This window comes from Charadrius vociferus, unplaced genomic scaffold, assembly GCF_000708025.1.
Source record: "Charadrius vociferus isolate BGI_N301 unplaced genomic scaffold, ASM70802v2 scaffold62, whole genome shotgun sequence".
NCBI lineage: Eukaryota > Metazoa > Chordata > Aves > Charadriiformes > Charadriidae > Charadrius > Charadrius vociferus.
In genome coordinates this window covers 6,242,543-6,262,708 of record NW_009647419.1, presented here as the reverse complement: position 1 = coordinate 6,262,708, position 20,166 = coordinate 6,242,543, and the positions used below count along the sequence as shown (strand labels likewise).

At 42.5% G+C, this 20,166-nt stretch overlaps 1 protein-coding gene across 1 annotated transcript in view; it reads left to right on the top strand.

The window, feature by feature from the left end:
* The first annotated feature begins 1,572 nt into the window (after positions 1-1,572).
* Positions 1,573-20,166, top strand: part of LRFN2 (leucine rich repeat and fibronectin type III domain containing 2) — a 40,219-nt gene continuing 21,625 nt past the window's right edge. The window contains exon 1 of the mRNA XM_009880428.1: positions 1,573-2,945. Coding sequence (XP_009878730.1) covers positions 1,573-2,945 — 1,373 coding nt within the window. The remainder of the gene's footprint in view (positions 2,946-20,166) is intronic.

Below are 20,166 nucleotides of genomic sequence, written 5' to 3'. Positions count from 1 at the left end.
CACAGGCAACCATCTGCCATCCACTGCTTAGGCACTGGAGGGGCAATTGATGAAGCATGAGGGTGTCTCATCTCTTATTGTGCCATGACTGCCCTTGAAACACAAGTGCCCAAAACTGCTGAGCGTGTGAGCACTCGTGTGACTGAGAAGAAATATGGCATATACCAAGGACTGAGGACAGTGATGCAAAGTTACATGGTGAGGTAATGTAGGTTACATTGAGGCCAAATGGCCACATTGGAAATTATAGCCTGAACTGTGCCTGTAGCGATTGCCACAAGTGAGGGTCTTGGACAGTAGAACATACTGTCTGGGCAAAAAAGCCTGGGGGATCCCTTACAAAAACATAGCTCTTTGTGAACCTGCCCCTTTCCTCAGTGGGAGAATGAGGGTTAAATATTAGTGATCTGCCCATTTCTCAACCCTCCTTGACAGCAGGGTGTGGGCAAGGGAGAGACAGAAAGGAAACAAGTTTACCTATGTCCTGCACATATGGAAGAAGGCCAGCGAATCTATGCAAGAAGATATTCCCAAACCCGAAACAGGGCTGCAACTTCTCCCAGCCACAATTGGCCCTCTGAGTTAGCCTGTAAATACATTTTGTTTATTCTTCAAAGACACATACCCTACAGCTCAAGCTGGAAAAGTATGTGAGAGATGAAAAAAAGAAGGGAGATAATGGTGTAAAGACAAATGGGCAGGAGGCAAGAGAGGGCCTTGGACACAGGGGAGAACCCCGCTGTCACTACAACAGAAAGGATTACAGCGTGAGAACATGAAGGCATCAGAAAGCTTGACAGGAGCCTAGGGTAGCATAGGTTTCCCCTGCATCTCTTCTCTTTGAGGCTGAATGATGTCATCCTTCCCACAGGTTGGTTGACTGCAGGGTGAACCCAGGTGACGACTGTGCGATTTCTGCTTCCTACGCTGCCTATCATGAATTTTGTTATGGGTGGGCAAGTGAACTGACTCGCCCCAGGACTGGCCAGATAATTACATGGTCATTACTAACCACATTACTGAAGAGTAAATACGCAGTTATTTTTATCCATAAACTCAGCTCTTTCAACCCTAAGACTAATTCCACATTATTATGCAGCAGTATGTAATTACTATAAGACAGCTTCTACCCTCAAAGAAACAGGCACTATTCCAAACGAAATCTTTCAAGGTTTTACAGAAGCCATGCAATCTGACGGTAGGATTTGTCCTCTACTAGCTATCCAATAAAAATTATAAAAATGTAGCTAGAAAATAGGTAGTCAAGAGACCCTATTACCAGGCAGAAGCACTAACAATTCCTATCCCATTCAGATTTGTAACCAAACCCACATTTATTTTATTTTTATATTTTTTAGAAATAAATGCAGTATGTGGAGAAACATGTTGCTGTAACATTTAACTTTTCTATGCCAGAGTGCTGATCATCACTTTAGGTGTGACTCCTGAGAGGAGGCACTGCGAAGTCTCTCTGGAGGTAGATACTAGGTAAAACATAAGTAGCTATACCATAACTGCTGATGTTCCTTGTAACTCTTTTCATTTCTTGCAGGTACTGTTGCGTGATTTACCATGGAAAAATTGCTCTGCAGCATCCTGGTGTTTGGAATGGCTGTCATGGTCAACGCTTGTCCCAAATATTGCGTCTGTCAGAACCTGTCTGAGTCTCTGGGGACTTTGTGTCCCTCCAAGGGTCTCCTATTTGTACCGCTAGACATAGATCGAAGGACTGTTGAACTCCGACTTGGGGGCAACTTTATTATTAATATCACCCGACAGGATTTTGCCAATATGTCTGGACTTGTTGACCTTACTTTGTCCAGAAACACCATCAGTTACATACAGCCCTACTCTTTCACTGACTTGGAGAGCCTTCGGTCTTTACATCTGGACAGCAACAGGCTGCCTGACATTGGAGAGGATATTTTGAGAGGCTTAATTAACCTTCAGCATTTGATTTTAAACAACAACCAGCTAAGCAGCATCTCTGATGAAGCCTTTGAGGATTTTTTGCTGACATTGGAAGACTTAGATCTCTCCTACAATAACCTCCGAAGCATTCCCTGGGAATCTATAAGGAAGATGATAAACTTGCACCAGCTTAGTTTGGATCATAACCTGATAGATTATATTACAGAGGGGACATTTGCAGATCTTCAGAAATTGGCCAGATTGGATCTAACATCCAATAGACTTCAGAAGCTTCCCCCTGACCCTATATTTGCCAGATCTCAAGTAATTCCATTAGCCGTTACCCCATTTTCCCCACCTTTGTCTCTCAGCTTTGGGGGCAACCCACTACATTGCAACTGTGAGCTACTGTGGTTAAGGCGACTTGACAGAGATGATGATATGGAAACTTGTGCTTCTCCCCCGGGTCTAAAGGGAAGGTACTTCTGGTATGTACGGGAGGAAGAATTTGTTTGTGAGCCTCCTCTTATTACACAACATACTCACAAGTTGCTGGTTTTAGAAGGGCAAACTGCTACACTGAAATGCAAAGCCATTGGGGATCCCACCCCCGTCATTCACTGGGTGGCCCCCGACGACCGTCTCATCGGTAACTCTTCGCGGACAGCTGTCTATGACAATGGCACATTAGATATCCTCATCACCACCTCCAAGGATTATGGGACTTTCACATGCATAGCAGCCAATGCTGCTGGAGAGTCCACCGCAACGATTGAGCTCTCAATTGTTCAGCTCCCCCATCTCAGCAATGGCACAGGCCGAGCAGCCCCACCAAAATCCAGGCTCTCAGACATCACCAGCTCCAGCAAGTCAAATCGCGGAGAAACAAAAGGCCCACCCGAAAGGGCTGTCCTGGTGTCAGATGTGACCACTACCTCAGCTTTGGTCAAGTGGACGGTGAGCAAGTCAGCCCCTCGGGTAAAAATGTATCAGCTGCAGTATAATTGTTCGGATGATGAAGTCCTGATCTACAGGTAAATGCAATTGCTGTTTTGTCCTCTGATGATGGCAGGGGGAGGAAAGCAGGATATGAAGTTTTTTAATCTTAGGTCACTGATTCGACTTTAAACAGAGGTAGCTCTGCCACTGGTGGCATTAGTGGTGTCTGATAAATTTGCATTGCGTCTGTCAGTTTATCTGTTAGCCTGCTCATCAGTTTTCTATGTCATCCATTACAAATCTCTATAGTATTCATTCTCTAACAACAGTTGTTTTCAGTAGAATTTCCAATTTAGGAAAAAATAGTACTGCAGTTGGTAGCCTCCTTACTAGGATTAACAAAGAAAGAAAAACTTGACAGACTAGAAGTCAGAAGTTTCCCTTTCCACCTCCTGTAGGTGGGATTGAAACATACTACTGTGAGAGGAAACGACGTGGGAGGAAGTTTGTGCTGTCTACCCATAACGCAGGCTCTAATTATTCCGTGATTCAAGATTTGGGGTTGTTAGCAAGAGATTTTCCACCTATACGAAGAAGCTCATTTCTTACTTCAGTAATGTCTGTTTTGCACAACTGTAATGGCTGACAGCTTTGGAGTATTTAATGTTTTATACCGTATTAAATGCAAGAAGAGACAGAGCTAATTTCAAAAGCAAGCCCTGAATGTTCATTATGTTCCACCAGTTCTACAACTTCCTCTGACTTTTAATGATGTAATGCAAGAGTCGTTCTTGTAGCAAATTTAACTGTGAAAAAGAAAGAGGCAATGAATGTTAGGGATTAAAAATGGGTAGGAAACTGCTTAACAGTACAGGAAAATGGTGTTACTGCTTTTTGCTTCTGTCTTGGAAGAATGATTGACATAGTATGTTCATGCTAATGATGAATCCCTTGAAATCACCCTTTCCTGCTTTTTTATTGCAGAGGAAGAAGTATCAGATGCATTGAGCTAAAGTCTGTCTTTGGGTACATGTGAGCTACCAGCAGAAGTCAGAATCTCAGGGCAAAGTAGAACAAAACACGTAAACCCCTACAGCTTTACAAGCATCCTGGAGCTAGTGGAGAAAAACTGGATCTGGTAGAGGAATAATGGGATTTGGATTTTGGCTCTAATTTGAGAACAAACTCCAGCCAAAACATAATCAAAGCCATTGATTTCATGGTAGGCTTGGGGTTATTATCTGCTGGCCTGCAGACTACTCTGTCCTGCAGTGAGAGCTGAGGCACCAGTCAAGTCATCGTACTTAGCTTCCAGATCCCAGAACAGACCTTGCTATTTTCTTCTTTACCATTGTATATTTTTTTTTAGCCTGAAAAAGTCAAAATGAGAGGTAGTAAATGCTCATGTGATGTTTTTCCCTCACCCTTCTCCTACAATGAAATTTAAATTTAAAGTTGTTTTCAAAACTGAATGTTCAGTTGACATGGACAAAATTTTGTGTCATAAATGCTTTTATCTCAATCAGTTGTAGAACAAAAATAATAAAGTGATTTATTTAGCTATTCCAAACTTAGTTGCTCTTTGCCAAAAGGGGGAATATTGACCAGCAAGTCCAAAGAATTTTTTTTTTTTATTTATTCAAATACTGGAAAAATCTGAGGAAAATCAGTTCTGTTCACCTCCATTCCTCAATTATAAAAATATGTTGAAATAATCAAACGAATTAACGGGTGCAAATTATTTGCCTTGCTCTAGCTAATGTACTGTGGAACTGGTGTGTTAGTTTTGGGACTTGCAGCTACGTGGAGTTAAGTAGAATGAAAGGATAAGATAAAACTAAGTAATGATGGAGTAATAGGAATAGAATGAAAGAAAATATGCTAGTGTCAGTTTTTCCTGAGGCAAAGCTTTTGGCAAAAACTCAACGGTATTTAAGATCTTGAGCCCAGTGGAAGTCTAGAAGAATACTCTGAAAGATGTGTGTACTCATATGACACTGTATAGTGAATTTGGCTCATAAAAAGACAGTGGTGGAGGCTGTCAGGCGTTGGAAATGATTGGATGTGTTGATTTTCTGAGGAGGAGGATGGCTGGGGTAAATAAAACAAACCATGCAGAAGTGAAGCTGTGCAATCTAGTAGCTGAAGGGGTGAGAATCGTGTGCTGTGGGCAGAAATGAGAGAAAGATGCCATCTTGCCAGCCTGGTGTGGAGGAACAAGTGGCTGTCAAGGTGTCGGGAACCCTAAATTCTTAGGCTGCCCCTGGTGCTGCCTCTCAGTGAGGTTTTGGCCCTTTGTTGCTTTACTTGGTTGTGTCTCAGTTTTCCAGAAGCACATTGAGGACAGTGCTATTTCCATAAATCTCCCATCGGGCCTTTTTGAGTATTCATTGATGATGCATAGCTCTTTTCATTCACAGCTCTCAAAAGCACTTCACCAAAGAAAACAAATTTTATTTCTCTACATTTTTCACTGGGGAAAAATGAAGCATAGAAAGATGAAGTGAATTGTCCATCGTCTGAGAGTTAATCAGTGGCACTCATAATATCCAAACCAGCTCTTGTGACTTTCAGCCAGGGAACCACTCAGTCCCTTTGAGTTAATTAACCAAAGCTGTTTTGCTTTAATTGGTCAGATACATGTCACTGCAATGAACGTGTAGAAAAACCTAAGGGAAAAGGATTTCTATGGCAGTCTGCTCTATAAAATGCTGCGTATGTGCTAAATGGGATGTGATACTGCTTAGCTGTTAAAATGATAGGCACTTAATATACGTTAAGATAGTCAGTATGCCAGGACTGAGGCACACTGGCTGTGCTCAGCTTGAAGGAATTCTGCCTCACTCCTGAGAAATGTATGCACAAAAGACAAAAGTTCGCTGCTTTCCCTGATAAGCATTTTTCATTAACATTGTACTTAGTGAAAGAGTGAAAGCAGAAGTTCTTCCCTCCCCATTGATATTAACAGCTGTCCTGATCATTACCCAGTACACCAGTCCCGTTCCCACTTCCATCCCAGCTGCGGTCTTCCACTTGCAGGAGCTGCAGATGCTACAAAGGGGACCATGATGGAGTGGAATGGCCCCATGAAAATTCAAAGGTGTGGGAGATAGTAGCAAGTGTTGTCTGTTGGACCTCCTGATTTCGCTGGGCTGAAATGGTATCAGAATCTGAAGTTTGGCTCTGGATACACCAGTGCCATGATAACGAGGATTACCAGGAGGAGCACTGTTTGTCTGCTTTCCCCATCTGACCTTCACTTGTATTTGTTGTCTCAGGGCCATTGCTGAAGGTAGCACTGTGTTTTTATCTCTTTCAGTGGATTCAAGATGCATGTTTCTGATACTGATGTAATGAGCACAGTCCTGGATCAGCACTCTGTTCCACATGGCTTCCCAGAGTGAGAAGGAGAAGCTGAAGGGAAGGGAGCAATAGCTTGTGCAAATGTCTGAGAGGGGAAGTTTGGTCAGTGCCAACTTGCAAAGACAATGTCTGCCCCTAACATTGGCACCAAATCAATAACCTGAGGCTGCTCAGAGGTGACATGCTCTATTATCTTTTCCACGTCATTGGCAGAACGGAATGTTCCCTCTTTAATGGAGCATGCACTTAACTCTTAGTGGTATCTCAAGAGCTTCCTTTTTGTGCCTTTAGCTGTGCTCAAATTGAAAAAGATCCTACAACAGGGGCCTATGCTGGAGTTGTGTCACACACAGGTGAACACCATGGCTTGACTGATCTATGTGTGCTCCCAATGAGCTCTTTCTCTCTCTCTGACTTGTCCTTGCACTGTTTTTAGTAATCCTGCTGTCAAGATAATGATATTGTTTCACCTGGAACAGAACCAGGATTCCTCTCTTTCTAGGCAGAGTGAAAGGAAAGCTTGTTTTGCTTTTGGTTTGGGTTTTTTTTTTTTGACATGCTTTTCTTGGGTATATTTCTTGTTTTCTATTTTTCACCTTTTCTGATATATGTTGCTTGTTCGTTCTAACTTTTCTTTCCTCTTCACTCTCCTTAACTGTACTGTTCACCTATGTGCTGCTCAAACCCACGCTACCCTGGACGGAGAAAATGGAAATTGTTGGTAATGTTATGAAGCCAGCAGGTGCAAGAGAGAGAAGATAATAGATTGCTATCTATGTTTTGTGTTCATATACAAAGGTTATGAGAGCAGGCCCTTTTAAAGTGGGAATTAAAATTTCTCTGAGAACTGTAAGTAATTTTTTAGCCACTGTCACATGATAAGGTCCCTCGACTGGCACATGTAGCCATGATTCCTTCTGCCCCAATTCAGCAAACTACGTATACATGGGCAGTGATGGGATGCACCCATAAGTGCTGAGGTATCTAGCTTGATGTCAGTGTGAGGCCATTAACTTTGAACAATCATGGCACTTGGGAAAGATATGTGAGGACTGAAAGAAAACAAATATCACTCCTATCTTCAGAACAGGCAAGAAGGAGGAGGACCCAGGGAACTACAGGCCAGTCAGCGTCACCTCAATCCCTGGGAAGATGACAGAGGAACTAATCCTGAGAACCATTTCCAGGGACATGATATACAAGAGGTCACTGGGAGTCATCAGCATGCATTCACAAAATCATGCTTAACAAACCTGATAACCTTTTATGATGAAATAACTAGGTTGGCAGACAAGGCGAGAGCAGCAGATGTCTACCTTCACTTCACCAAGGCTTTCGATGCACTCTTCTAAGATCCCTGTAAAGAAGCTGATGAAGTATAGGCTGGATGAGCAGTGAGACAGATTTAAAACTAGTCAAACGGCTGAGTAAAAAGGCTTGTTATCAGTGGCATGAAGTCTAGTTGGAGACCAGTAACAGTATACCCAAGAATCAATATTGGTCCACAACCTATTTATCATCCAATCCTAATTAATATCTTCATTAATGACCTGTATGATGGAGCAGAATGTACCATTAGCAATTTTGCTGATGACACAAAACTGTGAGGAGTGGCTGGTAGACCGGTGTCATGCTGTCGTTCAAAGAGACCTTGACAGGCTTGAGAAATGGGCCAAGAGGAACCCCATGATATTCAACAAAAGGAAGTCCTAAGTCCTGTCCCTGAGGAGGAATAACCCCATGCACCAGATATTCTGGGCCCCCTTGGCTGGGAAGCAGCTTTGCAGAAAAGGACCTGGAGGTCCTGGTGGACACGAGATTGAATATAAGCCAGTGATGTGCCCTTGCCATAATGAAGGCTAATGGTATCCTGGGCTGCATTAGGAGAAGTGTAATCTTCATGCTGGGGGAGCTGATCCTCTGGTGAGGCCACACCTGAAGTACTGTGTGCAGTTCTTGCTTCACAGTACAAAAGAGATATTGGCATATTGGAGAGAGTCCAGCAAAGAGCCACTAAGATGATTAAGGATCTGGAGCTCCTCACATATGAGGAAAGGCTGAGAGACCTGTGACTGTTCAGCCTGGAGAAAAGAAAGTTCAGGGGAGGATTCATCAATGTGTTCCCCTTTGAAGTGCGGGTGTAAGAAAACAGAGTCAGGCTTTTTTCAGTGGTACCCAGTGCCAGGACAAGAGGCACCAGCTGAAGGTGCACAGGAGGTTCCATCTGAACATCAGGAAATACTATTTTACTGAGATAGTGACTCAGCACTGGCACAGGTGGCCCAGAGAGGTGGTAGAGTGTCTATTTTTGTAGATACTCAAAAGCCATGTGGACGTGGACCTGGGCAACTGGGTCTAGGTGGCCTTGCTTGAGCAGGGGGATTGGACAAGATGACCTCCAGAGGTTCCTTCTATCCTCAACCATTCTGTGATTCTATAATGCGGAGTGCCACACAGGTGGGGACTTCCTTTGACACTGTAAGCTAATCATTGAAGGAAAGATATTTGTAATTGTCCCACTAAAAAAGTACAATACAATTTGGAAAGCTCAGAGCCAAGTGAATTTGGATATGCTTAGACAGTTACGTGGGTTTTAATGCAGCAGCTTTTTCATTCTTTCATCCTTTCCTGTAATATAAATCACCCTTAAACACATACCAACGACAGTAAATGTGTATTGTACCCATCACTTTTCACCAAGACCACAAGTTTGTTACAAAATTTACAATTGAAAATCACTTCTTATTTGAAGAAAAAACACGCAGGAAGAGTAACCAATGTGCAACAGAGAAAGGGGTGGACGAAGATGAGAGGTCTGCAAAGCAATGTCTGTCCTTCAACTCAGCGTTAAAGGAGCAAACACTAGGAGACCTGCTTTATCATAGAAATCCTACCTGCTCCTGGGAAAGTTAAGGGTACTTTTTTTTTCAGTCTAGACTCTCCTTTCAAAAGCGTTTGAGACGTTTAAGGGCATCAGACTTATGATCAGTGCAACTTAGACACTGGCATACTTAATTCATTTTGAATAAGAGATTGAACTGAAATATACACATCTGGAAAACAGTATCTTTGGGGCTCAGTTTTCCATCTGTAACCTGGGCTGGTAGCACTGCCTTGCCTCACAGGGATAAACACATTAGAAAATACCGTGGAATCAGGAGTCCACATAAATGAATAGGGAGACTGTTGCTTTGAAGTCATTGTGTGGTCTGCAGCAACAGGGAGAGTCATGAATGATTAAGATGAAGCGTTACATAACTGCAACGCTTTAATTCAAGGAAGGCATCTGGGGACAGAAATTGTGTCTTTTTTATGTGTAGAGCACCCGACATGATGGGGGACCAAATCTCAGTTTTGGCCATCGGGCATTGGTGTAATATATAAATTCGCCACCGTTTCAAAAGATGAATAAATCTGCAAGTGTTTTGTAGAACTTCCCAGGTCATACTGAGCCTGCTGGCTGTGTTTTGAATTAAAGCAATGATGCAGCCACTTAAAAATGTGCATCTGAAGTGCGACACTGCCATTGGATTTATGAGAGATTTAGGTCTGTTTTATTTTGTGGTATTTCGTACTAAGAGTGATAAAAAACAACTGTACAAATTAAGAATTACTGTAGCACTATAGTCTGCCTAGCTTATAAATCCAGCACTGGAAAAAAAATAAGTATTTTATATACATGTCTGAAAGCTTATTTTTTCCATATATATTTTATGTAGCAGGCAGTCTAAGCATTAAAATATGAATAAATGGCTCCACATCTCCAGTCTATTTAAACAATGGTGCCATGGATTTGATTACTTAAACAATATAACCATGATTTACATTTACACAGCTCCTTTTACTGCAAGTGCTTTACAGACTGGCTGAACAGAGATCACTCCACCAACCACTGCTATCCTGTCACCTCTCAGTTAAATATTAGCTGTAGTTTGGCAGTCAGGTGATAGTGCAACTCCATTTTATGAGCAAAAAATAACGTCAGTGTTTGCACTTATGGATACTTTAAGCTAGGTAGGAAGTAATTAACTGAGTTTGAACTTCCTACAGCCTAGTGGGATAAATATACCCATGCACTCTTCTAGTCAGTTGCATGTCCATAAGAAAATGCTTTATGACTAAGGTCCTGCAAACTTCAGAAATATCTAAGTTGTGTGAGGATGTGCGCTCAAACAGCAGTGCCACACTGAACACCATGCATCAGAGGGGATGCGCTGTCTATATTGCTAATGCTTTTTGCAACAAAAGCCTATTGTGTGGAGGTCTACCAGCTAAAGGCTGAACACAGAGGAAGCCCTACCTGGCTGCTGTTAGGGCAAATAATCTCAACAACCTGATGCTGTAGTAAAGCGTGATTACATTATCTTCTCTCTGAGGAAAGTTAGAAATACATAGTTCTGGTAATTTTAGAAAAGTCAGAGGATCAATTTATTCTGAAAGGCCCAAACACCCATCTTTACTGATGATTTGGACAGTGGGTTCATACAGATCATAGACTCATAGAATGGTTTGGGTTGGAAGGGACCTTAAAGATCACCTAGTTGCAACCCTCCTGCCATGCGCGGGGACCCCTTCCACTAGACCAGGTTGCTCAAAGCCCCATCCAGCCTGGCCTTGAACACCTCCAGGGATGGGGCATCCACAACTTCCCTAGGAAATCTGTTCCAGTGTGTAACCACCATCACAGTAAAGAATTTCTTCCTGTTATCTAATGTAAATCTACCCTCTTCCAATTTAAAGCTCTTACCTCTTGTCCTATCACTACACTCTCTGATAAAGAGTCCCTCCCTATCTTTCCTGTAGGCCCGCTTTAAGTACTGGAAGGCTGCAATGAGGTCTCCCTGGAGCCTTCTCCAGGCTGAACAGCACCAACTCTCTCAGCCTGTCTTCATCAGAGAGATGCTCCAGCCTTCTGATCAACTCTGTGGCCCTCCTTTGGACTCACTCCAACAGTTTCATGTTCTTCTTATGTTGAGGGCCCCAGAGCTGGATGCAGTGTGCCATGTGGGGTCTCACCAGAGCAGAGTAGAGGGGCAGAATCACCTCCCTCGACCTGCTGGCCACATTTCTTTTGATGCAGCCCAGGATGTGGTTGGCTGTCTGGGCTGTGAGCGCGCATTGTCAGCTCATGTTGAGCTGCTCATCAACCAACACCCCCAAGTCCTTCTCCTCAGGGCTGTTCTCAATCCATTCTCCACCCAGGCTATATTTGTGCTTGGGATTGCCCCAACTCACCTGCAGGACCTTGTACTTCACCTTATTGAACTTCATGAGGTTTTCATGGGCCCACCTCTAAAGCCTATCCAGGTCCCTCTGGATGGCATCCCTTCCCTCCAGAGTGTCAACTGCACCACACAACTTGGTGTCTTAAGCAGACTTGCTGAGGGTGCACTCAGATGAAGACTTATGGTTAAATGCCTGGCACTCTTCTACCCCTTTTTCAGTTCTACCCTTGTCTTCAACCTGGCTAGGCACTGACCTTCCTCCATGGCTCACAGCTGGTGCAAAAACCCCTCCTCACCCTCAACACATGAACTGAGCTATTCTGGTTGCATTGTAACCAGGATACAAACCTTGATTTGGTCAAAGCATTTATATATTTAAACACTGAATAAAACAAGCATTGGGAGGAAGGACATCACATGAAGACATTAATCATCATGTATTAATCATTTGTATTTGACAGGTTGAGACAGCAACTGTATAAAAATAAAAACGTGAAGTCACAGTCCCAAAGAGAAGCAAAATTTATATGAGCAGAGCAGGGGAAAGTCTGACATGAACATTCGCTACTTCAGGTCATTTGAGACTGGTTTGCAGCAGTAGTGTGTATTGACTTCTCGAGGATACTCAGCAAGTGCAGACTTTGTGAAAGGCATCAGACATAATGAAGAAGATGCTTCACAGAAGCATGTATTCTGGGATTATGGGGTTTTATTTGCTTCGGCTGAAAAATTTTTCATCTAGCCTTTTCTGTTTGTTTTGTCTCTCATAATGGGAGAAGTACAGGGACAAAGGGTATTTTAGGTTTGTGTTTTGTTTGTTTGTTTGCTTGTGGGTCTTTTTTCCTTCTTCCCCCCCCCCCCTTTGCAATATGAGAAATCTTTGAAAAACAAGAAATAAAATGCAGTGAAATGACAAAAATTGCCAGATAGGAATGTGGAAAATAGAAATATAAGTTATGAGATAAATATAAATATAATAAAAATTCAAAAATAAGCCAGAATTAAAGAAAAGTAGATGTACACCTTAGCATCGTCACTAAAGTTGTCCTAGATTGTTGTGACAAACTGTCATCCACCTGATGCCAGTACAGAAACTGATGAGAAATCCATTGGTCATAGCCAGTCCAGTTCAAGAGCAGAGGCAGACCATGCAAACACTACCCAGACCAATGTTTTCTTGCTTGATAACCACCACATAAAGGCAAAGGACTAAACAGCCACTTAGCCCTACAGGAGATATGTCCCTTTATGTGAGAAGCATGAGAAAGGGCACTTTTCACCCACACTGGAGTGCCCCAGCAGAGCAGAGAAGGGCAGTACAGCATCTTTCACTGGCTTGGAGGCATTCACATTTTCTTCAAAGTTTAACAACTGTCAAATAACATTTAGTGAGGTGTGTGGAGAGGTTGTATGCTGCAGCTCTACCCCTGAGCTCTGCCTCAGGAGCTGAATACAAAGGCAAAGAGCCTGATTCTCATCTCAGCCCCTGTTGTGCTGCTGGGAAGTAATCCCACCACAGCCAAGGATGTTGCACAGAGTAGAAAGGAAATCAGAATTGGTTTTCAGCACAAGACAGCAGTAGTCCCATTTTATCTCTGCTGCTAATTATTTATTTAGCTCATCAAAGGCTCAGCATTTTTACTTGAGGGGAATTCGGGATGAGCTAATGCTTGCCCACAACATCTGCCACATCCCCTCTCTTAGCTGCTCCAAACACAAATGCCAGGAGCTGTCCCCACCCATCATTGCAATAACGAGCTACACATCTGATGCCAAAATGAACTATTAAAAGAAGATTTTGATTAAGCTTCAGGTAAGTCAACAATTTGATGTCTAAATGAAAAGTCTTAACATATTCACATTCATACCATTCTTGAATATTAAGAAGCCAGCACACAGCTACCCAGTTACCATTATCTTTCCTATTTTAAATCTAGGGCAAACTTATAGCAGTTCATGTGCTGCTGTGTGCAAAAAAAAAAAACAAAAAAAACCCCAAACTGTTGCCATTTGCTGACTGCTTAGCAGTTACAACCTCCCATGTCATTCATAGTCATGCAAAGTAGTAATAGTTAGCACTGATAGTTACAAACGTTAACTGATCAAATGCTTGACTAAAGGCTCAGAAATGTGTAGCCACCATTGACTCTGATGGGCTTTGGTTCAGCCTGAAAATCTTTCATTTTTGGGATTACCATTATTTTCTAGAGAGGTAGATGGAGGAAAGAGGAGGTTAAATAGTTTGCTGAAGGTAACTCAATAAGCCAGTGGAAGAAACAACATGCCTACAGAATCACAGCTGGAAGTAGTCCTAATTTAGCTTTCAATGTGTTCCTAATAAAGTCCTTCCTCACATTTAAAATCTGATAATTTCCCCTCATAAAGTCATGATTTGGGGAAAAAATATAGCATTCTTGGTGTTGTTACTGTTGTTAAATATAGGTTATAAATCTGTTTGACTCGGGAAAGGCATATTCAACAGTATCAAACTCAGATCAGGGCTGAAATGTGAGCCTGTACCTGTACAACAGAAATGTGTTGTCTCCTTAAAGGAATAGTGAAAACAATGAGGCTTGATTTCCTCCATAGTTTATATACATCGTTCACAATTAAGCACACAAGATGCTCCACTTGATGTCCAATTTTTCACTTCTTCAGGTGGTGCCTGCAACAGGCTCACAGCACTCCTTGTCTTGCCGGTGCTGATCCGTTTAGTTCCAGGAGGTATCAGAGATCTACTCTAATCCCTTCCTCATTTTGGGTCGCAGCTACTGACATCTGGGTCCTTTTAGGAGACATGAAAAAATTACCAGTGATCACAGAGCATGACAACTACACTTAGCCTTTCCAAATCTGCATCTGAGAACTTCCTCCCTCCCCTCACTTCACCCTTCATTTTAACTAGGACACCAGCAATCCAGGTAATCTAAGAAATCTCCTTCAAGAGCAGTGACCCTCTAGTAAAAGCAGGGGCTGAAAACTATCTGCTTCAAGGAGAGGATGATCTATTTTTATCCACGGGTGTTTTGCAACAGAGTTACAAGTAAAAAAGAAAAGCTTAAAAGCATATTGTATTCCTAAAACATACCAAGTTCCTAAAATTTGCCTTGCCAGTTTGAGATCATTCTGCTTAACTTAGCTCCCACTTGCTCACGCGCAACTCCAGGCTGTGGGTAGGTGAGACAGGGTGCCTTGACAGCTCCTGCCTCCCCAGCCATCTGACTCCCCGCCTCGTACACTCCCCTCTCAAGTCACAGAAAGCCTTTTCACCCATTTCAAAGTTGTCTGTCTTTTAGATTTTTTGGTAGGAGGTACTTGGAGGAGGGGACCTGCTCCTCCTGCAGCAGGTTCCTGACACTCATTGTCTCTCCAGAGCTGACCAGTTAAATTCTGACTGTGGGCATTGTTCTGGGTTTTGTGCAAAAAATTATGTTAATTTTTTTCTGTAGGACTATTTTATCTATCAAATTCACGAGACAGGACAAGGAGGATGGCAGAGGGAGAATAACTCAAAGTTATTCTAGCCAAAACCTAGTCCCTTATTTCACTGCCATAGCTGCAGACTCACCTATGTAATTGCTTGTTCTGAATTTCCTATTATACCCTCTCTCTTTCACATCAGGCTTTCTGCTTGTATGCTCAGGTTGTTTTCAGAAAAAAAAATGTACTTTTTTGTACAATGATTGCACTGGTTAACCCTAACATATGATAGAAATGATACGGCTTGTTTCTTTAGAGAAATCACCTAAGACTCATCATTTGAAATATATAGAACTGAAAAAGACACAGCACTGGAAAAATAAAAAAGAATACACCAGACTAAATAAATTATATAGTAAGTCTTAATTACCTTTAGCTCCTAGAAGCCTGGTTATTTTTGGATCTACCTATAATAGGTGGATTTTCTGAGCAAAATATATGCACTCAGAGTGAGCAAAAGTAATTCTTTTCAGGTGATCTAGTACAAGGTGAATGCAACACTTGTTTCTCATTTAAACCTATTTTGAGGCTTTAATTGAGATGTTGATCGTGAGAAGTCTTTGTGTTAATGCTCTGGTCAAGGAAGGATGAAAGAGGAGGATTTCCGACAAGCTGAGGACCTTTAAACTTGAGGTAGAAATCAGATTTGTACTTCATGTAATTTTTTGAATGTTGCAAGTTTTCAGTGAAGGTTTGTACTATAAGGAAGTTATTTATCTTTACTTTGTTCTTGAAAGGGCACAGAAGAAACATAGCTCAAATTTTCAATGGTAAATAAAGAGAATGTGAAGTAATAGGTGTCTTTGAAAGCACGATATGGGTTATTTCATTGTCATATTACCCTTTTCCCCCAAATGTGTCTTTTTTACAGTCTAATATGAAGGCAGCAGTACAGGCATGTACCCTGTAATCCTTAATAATCTATAAAAGGGCCAAGCACAAAGGTAATCTAGTCCTACCTGAGGATAACAGGCTAGTACTGCAATCTAAAGAAACCTTGAAATTATAGTGCTATTGAGAAATTTCTGTGTTTAAAATGAAATGTTCTGATTTTCATAGCAGAGAAAAAGCAGCGCAGCCCAGCAGGCTGATTTGCCCTGTTGCCGCAGCCCTGCTGACGTCTCGGAGTCACAGCGTGATCATATTAGGTCCCAGAGTATTTGACAAGAATCCCACAAAGTGACGCTGCCTAGAAAGGAATCAGGAATTGGCTTCAGCCTTTGGCGGAGGGCACTGTAGAGTGGAAGCAAAATCAGCTCTGTGCCATGGTAACAGAAAGGGCTGCATTGGTGCTGGGAAAGAGAGAGAGGTACCAAGCCTGGCATCCTCAGATGGGAAAGAGCTTCTCCGCTAGGGGCTACAGCTGTGCTTTTAGGGTGGCCAAAAAATCCCTGTAGACAGCAAGGTAAGCCTTTACTGTAACCCTCTTCTGTTCAGCTGCTCCCGGTTTACAGATTAGTTTATTTGCAGAGATGAACAGTTTGAGACAGCCAGCACTAGGTGTGAATTTGTGCTGAATTTGGCCATCTGTCCTCCCTCCCCTTCCCCTTCCATCACTTTGAATTTGCCTAGGTTTAAGTTTTGCAATATATTGATTACCTCATAATTTACTTCATTTTGACAAGAAAGCAAATAAAAGAGCTGTTTGCTTCCCCCCCCCCCCCCCTTTTTTTTTAATTATCTATTTGTTTATTTAATCGGCTTGGATTGTGGAACTGGTTCTTATGTAGATACCCCAAACCGTGCTTGGAATTTTTCTCAGAATGGGGATTGCACAGGCAGTAGCTGCCCAATAGACATACGGGCAGCTGACAGCATCAAGGCACCCCACCAGCAGCTCTGTCGTCTGGCAGATTGCCTCGGAGAGTCAGGCTTGATGAATCAGTCCTTCTGCCAGTGCTGGGAGGGTGGGGGACGTCTGCGCCTCTTCTCCAGAAGGCTGCTGCAGAATAAAAAGAGGCACAGCAGTGAGCACTGAGCCTCCCTGCGCGTTGTACTGTAGCGTTGGGACAGCAACGTCCAGGTTAACTTGAATCTTGCTAATTTGAGTGCGTAGAGGCAGAATTTAAGCTTGGTTACTCCAGGGCAAGGATGTGTCACTAGCCTGGTACCTGCTCTTCTCTCCACTGCATGCAGATGTTCACAGTCTGGGAGGAATTTGGCACCTCTGCCAAGGTTTGGCATGGGAGAGGGGAGAAGGAATGAAGGTAACTGACGTGAAACCAGACCATTTCTCTGCACCTCTTCACTCTCATCCCTAAAAGGGAGCCAGATGTTTGTGTAAGCTGAGCAGGGAATGGAGCCAAGGGGACTCCTGCTTCTCTCTTCCCCTCCTTGATCCTTGCAGCCTCCTCTGGTTGCTGTTTCAGTCAATGATATGACAGTACCCTACTCTCTGAGCAAGGGGAAGGAAGAATGGCCACCTTGGAAGGAGTCACCTTCAAATCCTGACCCTTCCCATCCAGGGCCTTGTAGCACCTGGGGTGGCTTCTGTCTGCTGAGTGAGCAGAGAGCAGCGACAGCCCCATCTTCTTTGGGTAGTGTCAGACAAACCTCCTTCACTCTCAGTGGCAGTAGCAAAGCTGCAATCTTTCTGCTGGAAAACCAGTGCAGAAGTAGCTCTGATGGACACTTAGCGCTTGTATGATTTGCTTAGGGAGATGAGCCACAACGAGGCTTTATGTATGGCTAGTAGTTTAAATTCTTTTTTCTTTTTCTGGGGACAATGACACCTGTTATGAGGTGAAGGACTGTTTGCAAGGGGAAGGATGAAATAAACACTGGGAGCAAGATTCATGCCTGTGAAGAGTGTTAACAAAAACCTGAGGGACTGCAACAGTCCCACATCAGGGCTCAGGGCTCACCTTTGTACAACACCAGCTTGGTGTGGGATCAAGAGGCAGCGAGAACTTATGCTATACACACTCTGATTAATGGAAGCATATGAGGTTTTAGGTGTTTGGATTTTCTCCCTCACTAAAACATAATATTGTTGTTTTGTTTCACCTTTTCTCTTTGGTTTTCCCATCCATGCTCTGTCATGGTAGATAATTACATTGGCTGGGGTTTAATTAGCTACTTATGCCAGAGCTGGAGTATTTTTCAGAGTAAATCCTTTTATTTAGTTATTCTTAAGCAGCTTCCATTTGGGTTCTGCCCTAGAATTTTCTTTGTATTTCATTGTGTTTTAGCACAGGTGCTTATAACTAGTTTCACTGGGGTTTATGGATATGGTGGTTACCCAAGTGGAATGAAAGGAATAGCACTCTGGAGGGCAGAGGTGGCATACTCCTGGAAGTACTACACTGACATAAAACTTCCTGCAAAATTAAGTTGATATTTTGGCTTTAGAGTAGAAAATGATATATCTTTAGAGTAATAATGATATATCTTTACTCCAGAGAAAGTGATTTTAACCTTCATATTAACACCTTTAAAGGACACCTTTCACCTAGCAAGTATAAGGCTTTTTGAATTTGGCCTTTGCATCTACAAACAACAAAAAAAAAAATTCCCTTTTCCTTAACAGGTTTAGTTTGTCAGTATATAAATCTTGCTCGTGTTGCTAGCTGTATACTGTAGACAAAGATTTAGGTGTTCACAGAGGTGATGAACTAGAGGTTACAAGTGAATGGAATCAAAGCTGTCTCATCTTTCTTGAAAAACCCAAAGACGACAAGGAGTAGCAGATAGAAGCAGGCAAAGAGAGCTGCTTCTTGGCCTGATTAGCACACATAATGTTAAGGTTTTATGTTGCTGTAATGTGGAATTGTAATGTGTGTTTTTTCCAGTGGTGCCTAACTCTGGCAAAGTCCTACAACTTCCTGTCCAAATCCATATAACCTTGTAGTGGCGAAGGCCGATCGCCCTCCATCCCTTGCTATTTCATAGCTGCCCATTTAGAGTCACTACATGTTGTTCAATTATCGTAGGCGATATTAAGCAAAGTCTTTGTAAGGTTTCTTGCTATCTCAGTGCTTCCACTGTGTGTATGAGGGATTGTGCTGTAGACAATTTTCTTACTTCTTCTTTCTTGGCACCCCTTGGACGTGGCTAGTCACAGTAACAAGGCCAGAGCTTTGACAAAACACTTGGGAACCTGCATTTACTGTGGACTTAGTCAGGATCGTGCTCTAGCTCAAGGTGGCCAAGCTGTGACCTTACAGCTGCATGGTGCTGGAAAGTTTCCAGCTTTGTTAGTCATGGGGACCCAGGTCCTGACAGTTTGCTGGTCCCCATACCTCCCCAGTTAAGACTGGATTAGCATGCTTGGAGAGCTTCATGTCCAACAGTTAGTGAAACTGTATATGTTGGTATAACTAGGTTAAAACCTGTTTTCTACCCCTGTTTACATGATTTCAGTCCAGAAACTTTGCATGTTTTTAAGGTAGCAAAGGGAGTCCAGGAAAAGCCATAGAAGCAGAGTCCTTCTTCCTACTTAGAGAAAGTCCCGAGGACATGATCTGCAAGTGTTTTCTTGGCTTCTGCCATTTTCCTCTCTTCTGCTTAACCCTGGTTAAACTTGTTGGTGACAGTAAGGCATATACTCAAAAGAGCTGCAGGTTGCTTTTCAAATTAGGTCACATTTACTAGTTCCCAAACAAGAGATGTTATCTTGGGAAAATTTTTAAGCTAGTACCTCAGTTTACCCAAAGCAAACTTTAATCTTCAATATAATGGGACAGAACCACAAAGTAATTGATTGCTCCTTACATTGAATAAGGAGTAGATTTAAAAACTAATTTAAAGAAAAAAAAATAATAAAAGATTCACACTAGTTAGTCTCACAGTCATTGCAGCAGTGTGCAACATCTGTCTAGCACCCCCCAACCACCTGCCCCTGCAATGGTTATGAAGAAGCAAATCATATATCAACTCAGTTTTATTTTCTCGCCCTGTTTAAAATGGAATAAACCCTGGAATATCTGTCCCATGGGAAATTCCAATAGTGCAACATCTGTTTCTGTCAAGAATCAAGCTGAAAATTCTCCATAACAGTTGCTTTGTTTGTTTATGGAAAGAAAACTCTAAAAGTATTTCATTTGGAAGTGTGGAAATGTTGGTATCGGTCTCTTTGTGGACGTTACAGCTTTGGGAATGACAGCCCCATCCCCACCATACATCATGCCTCTTGGGGAGTTACTCTCTTCCTGGAAGCAAAGCTCCCTAAATGCATCACATTCACTTTGCTCTCTCTCCCTTTGCCACAGAGGTCCTCCTTCCTTGCATATTGTCCAGCCTTTCAGCC